General features: G+C 42.8%; 1 protein-coding gene across 4 annotated transcripts; it reads left to right on the top strand.

The window, feature by feature from the left end:
• Positions 1-54: 54 nt before the first annotated feature.
• On the top strand, positions 55-19,154 carry draxina (dorsal inhibitory axon guidance protein a). Of its 4 annotated transcripts, none has more exons than XM_054785000.1 (10): positions 55-200; positions 647-773; positions 3,120-3,216; positions 4,223-4,587; positions 13,701-14,161; positions 15,437-15,645; positions 16,427-16,547; positions 16,638-16,730; positions 18,331-18,420; positions 18,528-19,154. In XM_054785000.1, exons 5-10 carry the CDS (start codon positions 13,717-13,719, stop codon positions 18,638-18,640), a joined length of 1,071 nt encoding a protein of 356 aa, XP_054640975.1. In that variant the 5' UTR covers positions 55-200; positions 647-773; positions 3,120-3,216; positions 4,223-4,587; positions 13,701-13,716; the 3' UTR covers positions 18,641-19,154. The 4 variants fall into 4 exon arrangements, with proteins under 4 accessions (XP_054640975.1, XP_054640974.1, XP_054640977.1 ...); XM_054784999.1 differs by having other exon boundaries at positions 13,698-14,161; XM_054785002.1 differs by lacking the exons at positions 55-200; positions 3,120-3,216; positions 4,223-4,587 and having other exon boundaries at positions 752-773.
• The last annotated feature ends 33 nt before the right edge of the window (positions 19,155-19,187 follow it).

The raw sequence follows: 19,187 nt of genomic DNA, 5'->3' as shown, positions 1-19,187 counted from the left end.
TTTGTAATTCAACTAAAATTTTACATCATGCAAAGTTATGGGTGAGTACGCAATTTATTGTTCTTGTAGTGAACTGTGTATAACTTCTTTTTGCACTTGTATGATAGTTCAAAACTGCAATGAAAAAACAAGTGATGCATGAAGGAGACTGTTCTCTGCAATCCTCCACTTTCCTCTATCCTTTCAAGCACCATCTAAGGGTGAGTATAGTTTCTATTTTAGAGTAGTTTTATTATGCATTGGTTAGATTCTTTTTGCACTTTTATGACAGTTAAGACATAAAATGTAATTTAGTTGTTTGTGAAGGTTTTATGATGACACCAGGTTTTTCATATTGGAAAGTTGACCTGATGATGAGGCAAGCCTCATCACAAAAGCAGAAACATAAACTCATAATCTGACAAAAATTTCAGGGGAAGCCCCAAAGCTGCATACTGAAAAAAATAAAAGGATGCGGGGGCCACTTTTACATTTTTAAGCCCATGTAGATATCAGGGGTGTCACAAGACCAGGATGAGACGATACAAGAGATTGGATTTGCGAGAACAAGATGAGATTTTAACATTACTTTAAAGAAAAGTACAATGGAAAAAATGTATGACAATATATTGCAATCTACTAATTTAATTTCTACTGTCTTCTGCAGTCTTCTCCACCCACTGAGACAATGAGACTGTATGACTGACAAAAGGGCTCACTCCATTCATGCTGTTGTTGTATGGAACAAACGCGCCAAGGTGCTGAAACCAACCTCTCGTCCTGCCTGTTTGGAGGTGAGAGACAAGGAAAACAGACACCCATGCACATGGCAATATATTGAGGCCAGCAAAATTATCAGTTCATTTTAATTTATTGTATGATTAATTATGGGCATGCCTGCAGTGCAGAGCCCATCTTAATATTAATGTAAGGGTTTATTTTTTATACATTATTATATCTTATTCTGCCACTTTTATCACATTTAATGCGGAACAAAATGAACATGTGTAACCATAGCAACGGTATTAACAAAAAATGAGCCACTACATTAGGTACACCCAGTTCTATTTTTAGAAACATCACAATTTTAGGAGAAACAGCGAGATGTTGTAGCAGTAGCGGTATCAAAATATCTATATTTTGATTTAAGAATCCATTTTAGAGCATTATTATCTGGTATCAGAGGTATCGATATTTGAGTGTCAATTTTCTAGTTAATACTACATTAAAACTACATTTCCCATGGTGCTCGATGTGGTCATGTTCTAATCTCGTGACATCTCCTATACTGGAGAACTACTACTAATCATTTAAATATGTAATTTGGAAAACGCTATTACTAAGATAGTCCATCATAAGGGCAAAAAAAGTTCAGGAAACAACCTAAACACGCCGAGAAGCCACCATTCTCAACGTTTGTTAGCCCTGTCGCTGTCGTTGCACACACTTGAGTGAGCAACATCAATCACAGTTTATACTATAACCAAATGTAAAACATTGTTGGATTTGGAATTATTCAATAAGCACCATAAATATACCGCCAAGATTGCAAAGCCTGTTATGATGAATGAAAACAAAAAGGAAATGTAACATGTAGAAAGCGGAGACATACGTGAACCCAGGAGAATCCAAGTAGGGTTCCACACGCTATGATGGCTCAAAGGCGGCCACAAAGGTGCCACTCTACTGTGGTTCTTATGAAATCCAGAAGATAAATCCAGCAGAAATAATGGTTAATATCCAGCAATTTCACAAGTCACCTTATGTACCCAACCTTATGTACGGTAATGTACGTAGCGCCACAATCGTACACGTCATGTCCTCTGACGTAATTAAACATATACAGATACATTAAATATATGGTACATGTAAAATATAAACAAAACAAGTATCTATCCATCTCGATTTCACAAGTGACCGTACGTAAACTTTACGCAATGTATGTAGTGCTACAGGCATACACGTCATATCCGCTGACATTCTTCCTCTTCTTGTTTATGAGGCAGGTTACTAGCACCCCATTGATGATGTATTCTGTTGTATGAAAAGTTTTTAAAACATATCATTTGACATGTTTCTATATTTCTGAGGTATAACGTTTGAGTGTAGCTGCTGTGTGATAAGTTTAATGTTGTTTGTAAGATGACTGTGAGTCAGGCAGTTATATTGAGTAATGACCTCCTGTAATTTCCAATGGGTTGACAAGCTCGTCGTTGTTTTATTCACAGCTCATGATTGGCTCCTGTCAAATAAAGAGCTGACTGGTTCTCACAGACTCGGGCGTGCCCCTATATGCTATTTTATGACATGGATATGTGCTGCTAATATAAGAACAAATCTGTTTTTCCTCAAAATTTTGTGGGTGCGGCTTATACACCGGAAATTACGGTGAATTTTTGTCCCAGGCCTAGGGCCCATGAGACATGTTTTTTCTGAACGAGAAATCTCACGTTTTAATCTCGTGAGATCTTGTGACACCCCTAGTAGATAGGCCAATACGTGTTTTATATTTAAAGAAAAAACAGCCTGCATGAAAGCATATTGCATATTGTTAGTATGAATTAACTTTACACTTTTTTGCTCGTTTTTCCATTTTTGCTGTTTTTATTTTATTTTGTACAGATATTTGAACTTTCTTCTGGTACATTTTTTTCTCTCAATATTATGTCTTTATTCTCATAATGTTTTGACTTTATTATCGTCATAACTTGCAGCATGCTAAATTTCCTAAAATTGCAGCTTTTTTTTGTTTCTCATGTGATTGCTAAAAAAAATTAAATTTTTAGTCTTTAGTATTTCAACTTTATGCTGTTTTTTTCTCTTAATATTATGACTTTTTTCTTTTAATATTTTGTCTTTTGTTCTCGTAAAATTACGGCTCTTTTTTTCCATTTTTGTTTGTGGGCCCCCGCACCATACTTTGGACACCCCTGCTCAAAAATGCTATCTGGCATGATTTCAGGTTAATTACATTTTAATTTATGAGACAATGAGTGTTCAGAGGTCAACCAGCATTCTAGATGTTCCACTGTATTTATGTTGGTGTCTGCAGGTTTATTACAAACTAGAGTTTGAATGAATTTGTCTCCCTGCAGGATGATGCAAACACAAATACATGCTCATGGCTTGATGTTTTTCAGAGTGGCGCTGCTGACAGTAAATACAGAGCTTTATGTGCACATTATCTTCAATTTGGAATACGAGAACCAAAAAGGATAACAAGCAGTCTATGGGCTAGTAAGTAAATACATGACAAAGAACCCCCTTGAGTGCACATTGCATAAACACACACAACCCATTGCTGCACATCACCCAGAGAGCGACACATGCGCTATTTCTTACAGCATTAGGGCTTGCAGCTGTTATCTGTTTCCAGCAGACTGGTGTGTTGCACTCCACACTGTGGCTTTATCGCCGTTGTTCTTTAAAACAAAAGGGCATAAAACTCCTCCACTGGTTTCAATAATGCTTACAACTATTTCTTTCAGTTGGACACACATCTGACAGGCCACATTGGAAATGTCAAACAATTCCCTCAAGTGCAGTCATTCAGTGACCACACATGCTGGATGTTCACTTCCTCCGAACGGAAAGATGGCAGCCACAATGGTTTCAATGCCTATGTTACAGTGTTACACATTAGTGCTCCTACACTGCGAAAACTTAAATAGAAGCAATATCAAATACGTGAAATCAAGATTTAAAAAATTAACTATTTTTTCCAGGTATTTCGGCTAACATGCATGTTAGCGTAATTGGACGCTACTAAATTGTACATAAATGTGAAAGGTTGTTTATATGCGTAACCTGGTCTCTGGGATAGGCTCCAGCTCACCCGTGACCCACATAAGGACAAGCAGTATGGAAGAAGACATGTAGTTAGGACAAAAATGCTTATTTTTAATGATTTGCTATCTCAAATTTGAGTACATATTCATTACAATTGGTCTAGCAGCAAGAAAAAACACATTGTTAAACAAAAATAAGTACTTCTGACATTGATTTAAGATATTTAATCTTGCTTGGATTTCAGTTTTTCTGGGTGCGCTGCATTCATCAGTTATACTCTGCTGTCACTCTGCGTCCCCTAGAAGGCGCTCTTCTCTCTGCATCACCTGCACATAATGTATTTACTATAACAGTATGTCGAAGGTGTGCATATATAAACATTTAGCCAATACTTTATTTCTCCAAAGACAAAGCCGTTTTGCACAGTTTGACTAACTTTCCTTTCCAAAACGAGGAGGCGGGACCAAACGTGACGTCACCTTGAAGCTCTTCCATCACCTTCCTATGCAACATACCGGCTACATTGCAACGCTGTGACGTAATCGATAAGGGAAAAAATCGATACCGTCTCATGTGACCACAACTGCCAAATCCTCCTCGCCCAGTCTCCACCCCTACCCCATCCCCCCCCTCCCGACCCTGGTGCGAGGACGCGCTCCTCCCGGGGGCGAGCGCTGCGCGGAGCGGGCAACTCTTGCTTCATAAGAAGCCGCACAGTGTTGATGCTCGGACGGAGAGAAGAACCGCCGCTGCTCGGTGCTGCCTGTTTACACATCACTCGAGTGTTGCTCCAAGCGAAGAACAAAGCAACCAACGCAGGTGAGAAACGTTCTTTTGCATCTTTGCATTTGTTTTTGTATGTGCTTGTATGTTGTCTCTTAATAATGCTCCTTTAAAGGCATTTATCAGACGCATCAACTATAACTCTCGTGTGCTTTTGTCATAGTCCTGCTGAATGGACCCTCTGAACCTTGATATAAAAGTACATGCCATTACTCCCTCTCTCCCCACATTATCAAATATTGTGAGTGCTTTTAATACAACTACCTGATGATTAGTTGAACTAGTGCGTGCAGACTTTTAACGCTGCTTCATACGTACATCACTGCATATCATAGCAGTCTGCACCTCTGTAGGCTGTGAGTGAAACAGGGATGACATCAAAACAAACTGGACACTTCTTGAAATGTAAAAAAGCATGTTTTTAGATATGTTTCGGGCCACTGGAACTGTGCATACTTTTAAATTGATAAAATAGATGAATAAACAATAAAAATATTACAGTAAATCACTGTTCAGCATTTGCTACCCACATTGTCACATATTTCTTTGCTCTGCCGGTACTGTTCTTTCAATTGTAAATCATTAGTTTTTAAAAATAGTAACTTAAATAGAAAGTGGTTTGATGTTGCTTTCTTCAGGTGAAAAAGAGGGCTGCAGCTTTAAATGCAGCAATGGGTGCTGCCTCACAAGTCAATTCACTCAACATTTTCTTGCAGGAAGATGCTTTGGAAGACATGATGTGTGAGTGCACATTTTGTATATACAGTACTGTACGTATGGCGTAGGCCTGTAATTTTTTCTTTATGAGTAAAACTCAACTTAAGAAAAAGAAATAATATATTTTTTTTAATTAAGTCATTGTAGTATTAATAATAATAATAATAATAATCTGGAGGAGGGGGAAGCACCTGGTGGTCGGGCCTTCACCCGTGGCCATGGTTCTCAGTCGGAAAGGGGTGGATTGCACCCTCCGGGTTGGGAATGAGGTCCTGCCCCAAGTGGAGGAGTTGAGTATTTCAGGGTCTTGTTCACAAGTGATGGAAGGTTGGTGTATGAGGTTGACAGGCGAATCGCCCCAGCGTCTGCACTAATGTGGTCGCTGTACCGGACCGTCGTGAAGAGAGAGCTGAGTTGGAAGGCAAAGCTCTCAATTTACCGGTCGATCTATGTTCCCATCCTCACCAATGATGATGAGCTTTGGGTCGTGACTGAAAGAATGAGATTATGGATACAAGCGGCTGAAATGAGTTTCCTCCGTAGGGTGGTTGGACTCACCCTATGAGAGAGGGTGAGGAGCTCAGTCATCCGGGAGGAGCTCAAAGTAGAGCCACTGCTCCTTCACATCGAGTGGAGCCAGTTGAGGTGGCTCGGGCATCTAGTCCGGATTCCTCCGGACGCCTCCCTGGTGAGGTGTTCCAGGCATGCCCAGCCGGTGGAAGGCCCCAGGGCAGATCTAGGACACGCTGGAGGGATTATGTCTCACAGCTGGCCTGGGAAGGTCTTGGTGTCCTCCCGTTGGAGCTAAAAGAGGTAGCCGGAGACCGGGAAGTCTGGACATCCCTACTGAGACTGCTACCCCCACGACCCGGACCCGGATAAGCTGAAGAAAGTGGTATGGAATAGATGGAATGGAATCATAATAAATTGCAATTATGTAGCTCTTTAAATATTGAGAGAAAATAACCACCTAGTGGCATTTTATAGGCATTGCTGGGATTAGTACATGTTGTGTAGTGTATTATATGTGTATTTGTGTTGGCAAGATTGATTTGTGTTTGTAATTGACATCATACTCTACTGAGGAGTCAAACAGTGTTCCATTTCTAGTTCTATAGTTATCATCACGCTTTTCCTTCTTGCCATCACTGGCATCCTTCTGTGGTAGCTTCACAAAGGAGAAGAAAAAGTGAGTTCATCCTCAGATGCTCATTATCATGAAGTGTCACAAGATTTGCAGGCATCTCGTTGTTAACTCCAGGTTTTGTTTGACTTTTGAGGCAAAATGAAGACAGATTGTTTTAGCCCAGAAGTGGAGAAGCGATTATGTATAGATTTTTTTTTTAAGAACACTTGTGTATGTATGCAGACTTAACATAAGTGTTATCATCTTCATAGCTTTTCAGTCCCTGTTCTCCCCTCTCATCCTTTCCCAGAAAAAGCCCCAACACAGAGGAGAACTGATAAGTGCTTTTGGACTTGTAATACCCTAACAGTCCCACAGCAGCCATGCTCTTTGCATTGGTTTTGTTGCAGCAGGATTGGATTAGTGTGAAAGTTTAATACTTGTCTCACAACATCAATACATCACACAGCAATGTTCTAAGATGATGTGTGTGTGTGTGTGTGAGACAGAGAGATAATGGCTAGGGGGCTGTGGAGGATGCTCAAAGGCAGAACAGATTCCCACTGGGAGTGGACCTCTTGGTCTGCATCCACCACTGAAGGTGAATTATGGCAGAAGCAGCCAATAATTCCTGGATGTTTGGTGTTCATGTACTTTCAGGGTACCTACGCAAGCATGGAAAGTATGGAATTTGATTTTATAAATTTTTAGCTCTCCAAAAGTATGGAAAATGGAACCTCAAGAATGTTTCCAATGTAAGGAAACATTTGTTTGATTGTTCGTATTTTTTCTAGGGCTGTCAAAAATAACGTTTAAACGGCAGTAACTGATTTATTTCATTAATTACGTTAAATTTTTTAGTGTTCTTTAGTGCACACCAGAGCAAGCATGCCTCTCTGTTATGACGGATGGAATCACAGTGGAGCGTCTGATGCTCTTTTATAGCTTCACTCTTCATCAACAGCAGTACAATTCCAACACCATATACTGTATGTATCTCCAACTCACACACCTCAATAGTCCGTTCATTCTGGGAACGACACTTCCTCAGTGTCATTACAAGAACGCAAGATGCATTCAGGGACACTCCGAACATCACAAAAATGGTTTTGTAATGTGTGTGCATGTGTGTGTGTAAATAAACAGGAAGATAAAGAAAAACTCTTGACGGTTTGATTGGCTGTCAGATGTGGAGGGAATTTGGGGGTATCAAAGTAGCTCACAGGAGGAAAAGCGGCCGGTGTTGATCAAGGACTTTTGCTAGTACCGGATCTTGCTAGTATTGAAGATAAACTTACATAATTGTCCGTGTAAACTTACCTGGCACCAACGAGTTCCCAAGCCGCTGCTTTTCTTTATATCTCTATATTCTTTTTTTTAGAAGTGTCAAAGCTCCGGGAAATCTGACAATGCAAGTATAGCGTACTGATTAGCATCATGTCCACTCATTGGTCAATCAATGAAACTCTGCTGATTGGTCTTCGTCTGGGCGACAGTGATGAAAAGTTGAACATTTTTCAACTTTCTGGGATCGCATCGCATGACATGCACGAGTGCAACCTTTCACACCCACGAACTTGTCGCTTGGCTGGACGGTGACACGCGATAATCGCCCTATCGCGCAGGTTCCATTGAAAATGCCTGGAGTCAAGGCGATGTCGCCTCCCGTGTGTGGCGCCCATCATTTGTTCCAAAACGTTAATCACTTGGCCCCAATGCAAATGGACTGCAACAGCAGCACATGTGCCACCCCTTTACAGAGTTTCATGGACATTTTTGTTGTGTTTTTTCTGTAATCCTTCTAACAAACAAATGGCGATTAAAGGGACACCTCTCATTTCCACACTTGGCAGAGCTGAATTCCCATGCTGGCAGTGCTGGTCCAAGTGGTGAAATTACACAGGCAACGGAGCACATCGTTTGTTCGTGGTACAGAAAGCCAAAAATCTTCCATAGACATTTTGTTCTTATTCAAATGTGTTAATGCTTCATCTCACCATCCTCAGCTTCATCCAATGACATCTTATTTCCTCCTCCTCCACCCTTTTGTCTCTCCTACGCTCTTCGCTCAGCGGGGCGCCGCTGGTGTCGCTTGTCTTGGAACTTGCCTTCAATGTGGGTGTCTGCAGGAGGTTCCCCTGCTGTGCGTGCGTGTGTGTGTATGTGTGTGGTGAAGGCTTGATAAGGGCCCCATGGTGAGAGGTTGCTGATGTCAGCATGCGCCAGACACAAAGCTCCACATCTGTTGTACCTGCGACCAAATTAGACTCATTCTCTATGGTTCTGCTCTGATTCGTTTTTGGACAGATGGACCTTCTTAACTGCTCTATTTCTTTTATCACACACTTGGCTGGCAGGAGCGCCTTCCAATGTACAACACTAATAGCTGCAAAAATACATGAAAAACTCTATTGTTATGTGGTGTCCTCTTAACAACTTTGTATTGTAGCTGACAAAGCAAATTAGTGTAATACTGTACGGGTCAAAAATGTCAGGTGCTTTAATGACTTCATTGTCACTAATGTTTAGAAAAGCCCTGAAGGCTGCATGGACTGTACTATGTTACTATGTATCCTGTTATTTTTTCTTTTCTCCCCATCTCGTCAGTAGCTATGGCCTTCCCGATCGGTGAGAGGGTCTTGAGGATGAGGGGTGGTCTTTTTCTGACAGGACATATTCTTTTTGCCCCGGCATCCCTTTGTATGCTGCATCCTTGTGGGCAGGCTGGTTGCTAGGAGAGATTCAAACAAGAAAAGCAGATTGCTGCTGGAGGTTTGTCATCACAGCAGGTGTTTTTTTTTTTCTTTTACCCCCACCTTCTCATCCCAGCTTGCTGTCCTCGTGCTCCTCTAAGTATATTTTTATAAGGCGTGTGTCATAAAAGTGGTGGCATGCGTGAGGTACTGACCGAGCTTTCTTCGACGACTGGAGTGAGGTCTCTGATCTCATCAGAGCTTCATCATCCTGCTCCCCTCCATTGAGTCCCTATTGCAATTTCTTGCAAGATTAGCTATCGCTTCACACGTATCTGCCTCTCATTGTGATGCTTCCCTGGAGGGCTGCTGCGCTTTGGAAAGCTGCTGCTTATGTTTCCCTTTCAAGCAAATATAAACCATTTTATCATCCAAGCACTGGTGCCTCAGTGATTTAGTATTCATTATCATTATAGCAGTGCACACTTCCTGTCCATACATACAGGACATGAAGATGTCTACTTTCTACAATAGAAATGAATGCTGAGCGACCAAGCTTTGCTTTATCCTAAAGGACCCCTCAAAGATCAGTGGCTGTTTCACTGATGGATAAACTCAACAGAGAACCAAAGTCATCAGTTCCAGACCAGCGCGTTGGCCTCGCATCCCAGTGACAGATGCTCAACCTGCTGTGCCCCCCACCGTACCTACAACATGGAAGCGGTTGATTGCATGAGAAAACACAGGAGACAGCATACTTAAAAGCTACAGAGCGCATTTTTTTTCTTCGTCAGGCAGCTGGTCTGGGCGTCACTAAAAGGTCTTCCATCTGATTTTTCGAATTGAATTCCTTAACAATTCTATACAATTGTATAGTTGAGGTTGATGTAGGCAGTTGCAGGCTGAAATCACTGGAAAAATGTATTTAACGTGTTTTTTAAAGAATATAAAAAATATTGTGACATAACATCGAGCCAGCTCTTAGGGTGCCTTCACACCTATCATTTTTGTTTGCTGTGCTAGTATGATTTGTTTGTGTGCACACAGTCCACCAAACCCAGAACCGTACCAAACAGGCAGACCAAGACCACCTGAGAGCTGGGTCTCGGTGTGCTTGCTCATAGACTCTAGTCCTGAGTGAGAACCTTTTTTTTTATCTTTATATAACTTATAGGGGTCTATTTGAGCTACATTTAATTTGGGATGCTTCCCAGATGCCACCCTGGGGTGGTGTTCAGGGCACATCCGACAATAATAAACGACACTGTAGGAGGCCTCGGGGAAGACCCAGGACACGTTGGACAGACTATGTCTCTCTGTTGGCCTGAGATTGCCTCAGGATCTGCCAGGAAGAGCAGGATGAAGTAGCCAGGGAGACGGAAGTCTGGGCTTCCCTGCTTAGGCTGCTGCTCCCGTGACCCGACTTCGGATAAGATGGCTAGAAGAATATATAACATATCCTCTTTGTCTCTACATCTCAGCTGGTAAAATGTCAGCTGATAGAACCTCCATCATAGGGGAAAAAAGTCCTATGCGTGTATGTAAGACATGTTTTTTTGGAGGCATGAGTTACGTGGGCCAAAGTACACGTCATGTACACCGGGACGATCTGCGACCACTAGCGAATGTCGAAAAAACACGAGTAATTGATATGGCCATAAAAATTTCTGTTTTTGACAAAGGGGTCAGGTGGAGGTGGACTTTAAAAAGGTCTTAAACCTTACCTTAATCAAACCCTGCTTTGTATTTTGGTGTTTTTGCACTGGTGATGCTTCCCTTTATTTCTATAAATTTCTCCAAACCTAGAGAGATGAGGGTAGATGTTATGAATGATGAAAGGCTGGCAAAAGTTGCATAGAAAAAGCATGTGTGTGTTCATGAGAGCGCGAGATAGCCATCCAATCAGTATGCGTGACCTTTTATTCCACTCGATTCGCGACGCTGTGCAAATCTAAGCTAAGCGGCTTTTACCCTCAACTCCCGCTAGCACACAGAACATTTTTTATCAGTTGTTTACACAACGACAACGTCTTTAGACTGATCTTTTGACCATTTTGGTTGTTTGTTTCCATGACAAAAGCATTTTGGAGCCTGAAAGCATTTTAAAAACAGCTCTCCAAGTGGAATTTTTGGGAAACCAATGAAAATAAATGGTCGTCTGCACAAGCGGAGAACTTGCTTTGTGCTGTGGGTATAAAAAAGGGCTGTCCCTTAAGTGTTCCCACAAAGTTGGAAGCATACAATTGTCTTAAATGTAACTGAAATGTCATCTAAGTTGAAGAAATAAGGGGTATTTAAATCGTGGTTGATTGATTAATTTATTTGAATACTTTTGTCTTCTAAATGTGTTATTTTTGGTTGGACCATGAGTGAGGGAGCTTTTGGTTTGATGGGTTTGTGTTAGCATCTAAACATTTTTATGGGTGTCTCAATTACTTGCCATTTGCGGGTAGTCTGATCCTACTAATCCATCAACCGCGAATAGCAGGGTTCTACTGTACATGCATCTTAGCTTAATGGATGCGTATGTCAGTGCTTCCAGACAAATATTGTTGTAGATAACATGTCTCAAGGTGCATGTCTCAAATAGATAGAAATAATAAATGTATAATAAACTGCTTAGGGCGCTTCAATGTGTATGTCCTGCAAAAAAAATCACACAATGTAGTAGTGTGGGCACGAGATCAGTGAAGATACCTTTTTTTCATATTGATGTAATGTTTCACAAAGTGACATCGACAACTACTGGCCTGGCATGCACATTATACCGCTTTTTGTGATTATTTTTTTTGGTTACATTGCTTTGTTTGTTCTCAATAACACAAAAAACCCCTCCCAACACAAATGGTCGTTTTTTTAAAGCTATCTCCATGCACAAGGAGCCTGGTGAGACTGTAATGTGCACATTGTGCCTCTATGCCAAATGCTATTTATTTCAAATGTGGTGTGTAAAACTAATGCGTGGGCTAGGATGAATTAACTTGTGGTTGTGGGCCGAAGAGATATCCACATTAGCACTCAATAACATCTTCAAACCTTACCTTTATGCATTCCCACCTAATATCACCAAATATGAGATGAAAGGAAAAAGGGGAAAAATACAGTCTAGTAGTCTATCTGTGCAGCGTGTGGGAAAGTTTGACGGTGTATTCAAGGACCGTCAAACAAAGTGGGATGCAATGCTGCTGGCAACAAACAACATGAACATGCAAAAGCTGTGGGATTTTTAACGGTATATTAGTTTTGGAATAAATAAAAGGCCCATATTTTCAAAATTGATATCCATTTACATACAATTTGATGTAGTTATTTACATTTTTTTTTTTTTTTTAAGCATTGCTACTGAAAGTCTCCTGGTACTGGTCCGTGGGCAGGGGACCCCTGCTCTGTACTACACATGTCAACATTGTTGAAAGGCATATATAAGCTGCATCTTTGAGTGTTTACACAGAAATGATAACGTCGAGGCCCAATTTTAAAAATGTGTGGTTTTCATCAGAAAAATTCCAAATCCTCTTGTGTAAACAGCATGAAAAAGTCTTTTGTGGAGGTTGCAGACATCACAGCTGGTCCAACTCCCAGAGGTCCTTCCCTAAGGAACACTTAGCATCCTCCACTCTCTATTGCCCCACCCAGAAACACAACACACAAGCGGCTGCCAAGCAACTGATAAGCAACTGTTAAAGACACTTGATGTGTTTGTGTCATGACCCACCTACCCTGTACAACTCCCCCCCACCATGCAGACGTAATGAACACACACAAGCCATCAGCTGCGGATCAATACTTCTACCGCATTGATTTTCTGCACCGTCGTTTGTCTTCTAAACACAAAGAAGACGATGATTTGTGTGTCGCCTGAGCATTGCATTGCTGTTTAGATGTAAATTGCAGCTCAGAGTGGATGGAAAGTCGGCAGATTAAAGTGGAAATTGAGCTCTCTGTCCCTTTTGGATACAGAAGTGGGGCCTTAAACGCAGACATACCGAGCTCATTTCAGTTCTGTCACACCTCGCTGTTGTGTTGACTCTTGTAATGAAAAGTCCGTAAAGGATGTGTGCACTGCGTTGTGTCCTTTTGAAGGTGAAATCATTTGTGAAAGGAAGCACAAGTGTGTAGCCATCTCGTTATCGCCTCCCAGAAACCCTCGAAGTTGAGATAAGTTGTCTGGCTCGAAAGGCTGGGAAACCCAAGCTGGGAGGATGTGAGGGAAAGAGTAATGCTCGGGACGTTGTTGTTCTGTAAGATTTGATGTTTGGATTGAGTATTTATTACCAGGGTTAAATGCATTTATTTATGACTGCACAGTGGCCATTCCATATTCATTTGGGCATCTCTGTGTGGAGTGTGCATGTTCTGCCTGTGCTTGTGTGCGATTTCTCCTCATCCCCAAAACATGCATGTTAGTTTAACTGGAGTGTCCATAGGTGTAAATGTGTGTGTGAATGCTTGTTTTTTTATATGTGCACTAAGATTGGCCAGCTACCAGTCCAAGGTGGACACTGCCTCTCGCCCGAAGTAAACTGGGATAGGCTCCAGCTCACCCATGACCATAATGAGTACAGGCACCATAGAAAATGGTTGAATTATTTCTTTGTTTCTCCTCTCAGCAGGTGTTGTGCTATAGAGATGATGGCACCCTCCTTGATTGTGATCCTGGTGGTTCTGTTGGCCGCCGTGGCGCTGTCTCTCACCACCGAGCTCGGAGCGCCACGCAGCAAGAGGAGGCACAGCTCAGGAGGTGGAGGAGACACCCAACAGCACTCCCTGCAGGCTGCACAGGGCTACAGCAAGGACCGCTTTGGCGACGGGAGCCGGGCGAGTAAAGCAACACGAGGCAGAGGCGGGCCCAGCTCCCGCAGGTCATCACATCCCCTGGCCCGACCCGAGGACGACGGGACAGGCTTGGAGGGTCTGCATCCAGTGCGAGTAGAGATGGGTCCTGGCCGAGCTGGAATGAAGAAGCACCCCGGAGAGAACCATCTTATGATGTCACGCAAGGGGCGGGGCCACGAGCACCGCTCTGACTTCAGGAGACAAGGGGGGCGACGGGACAAGGGCCAGCATGGACAAGGTTTGCACTCTCATCACATACACATGAAACGATAACAGTTTTTGTAAGAAAGCCCATGCATGTCGCCGTAGACTTTATCCACTTGTGCACAACCTGTAAAAGCTAGCATTTTTACGCCTTTTCCCTGTGGCTTTTCTGTATGAAAGGCACCAACAAGGACAAAGTCGTTTTGAAATTTTCGCCTTCTGGAGTCAGGAAAGTCTTGCAGTCTCCGTACCAGGATGTGAAGTTTAACACCTGACACTTCTGCACTGTTGCGTTGAAAGCATCTGTCACTGCCAGACAAGTGTTTTATACGTCACACCAGATGTCCTTATTTAACTGATTGCAAAATCTGTGTTAGTAATAATAAGAATAACAATGAATTGGATTTAGATTTAGATTAACACTGAAAGCCATTATTCATTCACTCTACAGTCACGCACTGGTTGACGGGGTTCTGTATAAAAGGCAAAGGCAGATAAATGTCGCGTCTGCTTTTACGGCTCTCGTGCACCAATATTGTGGGATCTTTGCGAAAGAGGCTCATGACAAGGATATTACTGCAATGTAAGCATTAAATCCATCCTCTGCATTTCACACAGAAGCCAGTGAATGCAGGGGATTGCAACACTATCCTGCAATGAGATAATTAGATGACATCAGTGCCAACATCTTGTGACGTATAAAATACTTTTTTTGACAGAGACAATTGTTTTCAACACAGCAGGGCGAACAGGAGAACTTCATGTTGGTCCCGCCTCTGTTATGACACTAATCCCTGTCGACCCTCCCATTGACCATATTTTGCTCTTCTTTCCTGGTGCCCTCCTGTTTGAATAATTTCCCGGAGTCCGCTCGTCAACGCTCAACGGCGTAACACGTCCTGTAGCTGGTAAAGTCCGGCCTTCAAAATAAAAGAAGTCGGCTAGCACCACAGTAGGGAATCTGGTCTCTACACTTGCACCCCCACCCCATCCCTGGTGCTGGTGGAAATTCTTTTGGAAGATCAGAATTATATTGCCTAATTTTCCATTTATTTGTCTGGAACATTTCCCTTATTTTACAATGCAAATGTTGCCAGATATGCTTCTGCTACCTCAAAAGGGGGACAATTGCCAGGTTGACTTCATCCCCCTCATTCCTTGACACATAGAAAAAGTCCGGCAAATGCGGTCGCTTAAAGGCAGTGTGACAGATATCCAACACAAGATGACAGACAAAGTTGTTCTTTTAAAAAAGTGAATAATTAACTGGACAAAACGTGACCATATATTCCCCCTTCCTGTTGTCCAGGCTTTCTTCCAGATCCCCAGCTTCGCGATCTACTTCACCACCCCCCTCCCTCTCCTTTTTCTTCCTCCCCCTCCCTCGCCGTGGCCCTTCCTAGTGACGCCGCCCCCTCGTCCTCCAACGCCGCCGTTTTTGGCTCTGGCTTCTCCATAGTTGCCACGGTGATGAACGAGCATCCCCCAACTCTGACCCCAGCCTCCACCAAGCCCCAGGTAACCCCCAAAAGAACCCTGGGTGGTTATTGAGGGCGGCGGCTGTTGTGTCTCAGTGTGACTGCAGTGTGGGTGGGGGGTGGGGGGTAGCAGAGCCATAATGGGCCACAGCCACTGACATTATGTTGCCTCAAAGCCATCTTGGAAATGAGCGTGAAAGTGATGCATGGGAAAAATCTAAAGCCTAAAACCATCCAGCTGCTAGACCACATTCTGTGTCATAAAAGTGCACCTTTGGCATCCAGGCGTACGTTATTGGTCCTTGAGAAACCATGTCAGGACACAATGTGTTGTCACATCTACATGCGTGTCAAGGTGGTTCATTTCCAGCCAGTTCCTTTCACCAAGGTGCTGACACAAGGTCTGGATGTGGTCCTCAGGAGGATTTCAATGCAGAGAACATATTTGACTGAACATGTGACAAATAAAGTGGCATTGCTTCCTGTAGGATGTCCACATATCCCAATGCTTTGGTCTCTCCTTACTGACTGCTAAAGAATCAAAAGGCACAGCGTCTCAAATAACATTCAATGTTGCGTTGATGCTTTAACCAGCAGCTATGATCAATCAATCCTTCTAAGTGATATTCCCTTGTGAGGTGACTTCCTGAGGCTGAAAGGAAACTGCGGTGGATCTTTGTTCCAGGAAAGATTATTTATGATGAATCTTACATTCCATTGGGAGCTGTGATACTGGTTTTATGGATGCTCATGTCCTCTAATGAGAACTGCCACCAAAGGAACTGAGCATGAAGCTATGATCAGCTGCTCTCTCTTCTCAGAAGTCAGGACGAGGGAAGGGGCAAGGCGAGGTGATGCCCACACTGGACATGGCGCTCTTTGACTGGACGGACTATGAGGACATGAAACCTGTGGACACTTGGCCGTCCTCCAGGAAGAAAGGTATGCTGAGACATAAATGTGGTGTCAGAGTACATCATGCATGGAGTTATCGAGGCATGACTCTCACCTGATTGTTTTCCTCTGCTACAGACAAGAGGCGAAGTAAAAACCTCAGCAGCGGAAACGCCACTGTAGATGCCGACATCATCGAGCCATGTGACCACCATCTGGACTGTCTTCCTGGTCAGTCAGCATCATACATGTTGCTCTTAATCTTTAATGGCCTCCAATGATGCAGAACAGAAATATATGTTCTATTTTTGAGCACCAGGCTTCTCAGGCTTTGCTACACATTTTAACATGCAGCCTGGAGCGCTGCCAACTATCTGTCAATCAGCTAAAGATGTAGGAGCTGTAAGTTTGATCATTTTGTTTTTCATCAGTAAATAGAGCAACCTAGCATAAGGTTGCTGTTAAAATGTGACTGTAATGTTAGCACTGTAGCTTACATTGTTATGCTATGACACCCAGAAATATGAACGTGCTTGCAACTTGCAAATTTTTTTTTGCTGCCGTTTAAAAATAAATAAATAAAAATAAGCACAGACTGTCTGAAAGCCTTTTCGGGTAACGCTCAGAAATACGCAGTGTGCTTGAACACCTCATCACACAGTGCACAGAGAAAAGGAGGAATAAATGAGACAGATACAGAGTTGTTCACCATTCTGTATGCGTTCGATGTATAAGCCACCCTGTTTCGCACCGCCCACACCGGGGCTCGAACACAGGACCTTCGTAATGGGAGGCGAGAGTGCTGACCACACAACTAAAAGTCCAGACTGTCGGCCTCGTGTTCAGCGCAGCTCTTAAGGCAGAGGGAGTGAGGTTTACCAACATACACTTGCACAGCCTCACTGGCTGGCATCCGTTACATATGAACAAATAAAACGTACACACCTGGCCCGAACATTACATTACATCTACAAGAAAGAAAACCGGCTTAGTGCAAACACCGATAACGTCAGCATATAAACAACCTCTAGCAAACAACTCTGACCGGGCCAAAACAGTAACACATGGTATTGGACTTTTTATAGCCATGAGATTACGACCATATTCAGTTGTTGAGAGTGCTGGCCTTAAGTACAGTGTGTGCGTTAGCACCGCGATTGTAGGCAGTGTTCTGTTTAGTGACCCCCATTTCTCCATGTGACACACTCTTAGTTCCATGGTAGCTTATTCTTTCACCCTGTGAGCGTCATTGGTTTAACTTAGACCTTGCGGGCTGCATTTACAGTAGTCTTTCCTGTCAAGTCGCGGGCCGCAAAATGTGACTTCGCGGGCCGCGAGTTTGAGACCCCTGCCTTAGGTAAATTAGTGTGCAGTGCAGCAACACACATTCAACAATTGCAGTAAAATGCATCAAGATAAGAAGGTGTGAGTCCATTGCCCTTACTGACGACGGGACCTGCTGTTAAGTAAGACAATAGCTGCTGGGATAAAACTGTGTATCTCTTGGTTCTGCATTTTGGGATCACCAGTCTCTATTATTGTGCACAATAACGCTTCTTGGAGCTACACGCTCTTTCAGAGACAGCAGACACAGCTCATTAGCATTAAAGCTACACGCTTTAATGCCATAGGGCTTACTAAAAACACATTTAAAAGGTCTAAATTCCAGCATCAAGCGTAGAATTTGAACAACACACTTTGAATACACTCATATATACAGTACCTATACATACTATAATATGGGGCCTTCAAGATGCATCTTGGGCAACCATGTCAATCATCATTTTGGATGATAACATCTCCCCCTTACACGCTTTGTTTCCCACTGAAGGTTCTTGCTGTGACTTGAGGCAACATGAGTGTAAAGCTCACAACAGAGGCCTCAACAACAAGTGCTACGACGACTGCATGTGTGAGGAAGGTGAGGAAGACCCCCATACTCATCTCATGTGTCCTCCATCCCACCTTTGTGTACTCCAACGTCCTGTAGCCACGATCAAAAAAGGCAATATTTGTGTTATCGCTCAGGCTTCCGTTGTTACGCAAAATTCCACCGTAAGCGTCGCGTGACGAGGAGGAGAGGCCGCTGTGTGGTCCCTGAGTCAGTTAGCAGTGACCAAGGAGGCTTCATCACCATTTGAGGAGGAAGAAAAGCACCGTGACCACTTAACTTGGACAGAGGCCACAGCACAGCCAAGATGTCCCGTGCTGGAAGCGGGTGTTGCCCACATGGCGGAACGGGAGGAAGGTGAAACACGCGCTTGTCTGTCAGGTGGACATTTTTAAGCACATGTGAATGTTTGAATGTTTTTATTTATCGGTTTGCTTGTTTCTAATGTTGGAACATCTCCTGGTTGATGTATGTATAACTATGTGTTTTTACTAGTTTGTTCATGTGCCCTCGTAGTACTTCAAGGTTGTTCTCATTCATCATGCACAGAAGTGACTGACGTAAACGTTCTGCTGTGTCTGCTGAATATCATCTACAAGCAAAGTGACGCTTCTGTAAATATGACGGTGTCAATTGATCAACACATTTTTCTTTCGCCATCCGAGTTTCTTGCGCCACATCTGCAGATATTGAAATATATTGTTTATTTATTACCGTATTGTGTTTTTAAAACTTTGAAGATTAAACTATTTGTTGTGTAGCAACCACCACTCCATTTTTGCGTAGAAAGTACATCT

This window comes from Dunckerocampus dactyliophorus, chromosome 8 (assembly GCF_027744805.1).
Source record: "Dunckerocampus dactyliophorus isolate RoL2022-P2 chromosome 8, RoL_Ddac_1.1, whole genome shotgun sequence".
Classification (NCBI taxonomy): Eukaryota; Metazoa; Chordata; class Actinopteri; order Syngnathiformes; family Syngnathidae; genus Dunckerocampus; species Dunckerocampus dactyliophorus.
This window is presented reverse-complemented; position numbering and strand designations above follow the sequence as displayed.

Excerpts from the sequence above, each read along its gene's own strand:
- draxina (XM_054785000.1), top strand. The coding sequence starts at position 13,717 with ATGATGGCACCCTCCTTGATTGTGATCCTGGTGGTTCTGTTGGCCGCC. Across the intron at positions 16,548-16,637 it reads GCCGTCCTCCAGGAAGAAAG|ACAAGAGGCGAAGTAAAAAC; the intron begins GTATGCTGAGAC and ends CCTCTGCTACAG. Across the intron at positions 18,421-18,527 it reads CGACTGCATGTGTGAGGAAG|GCTTCCGTTGTTACGCAAAA; the intron begins GTGAGGAAGACC and ends GTTATCGCTCAG.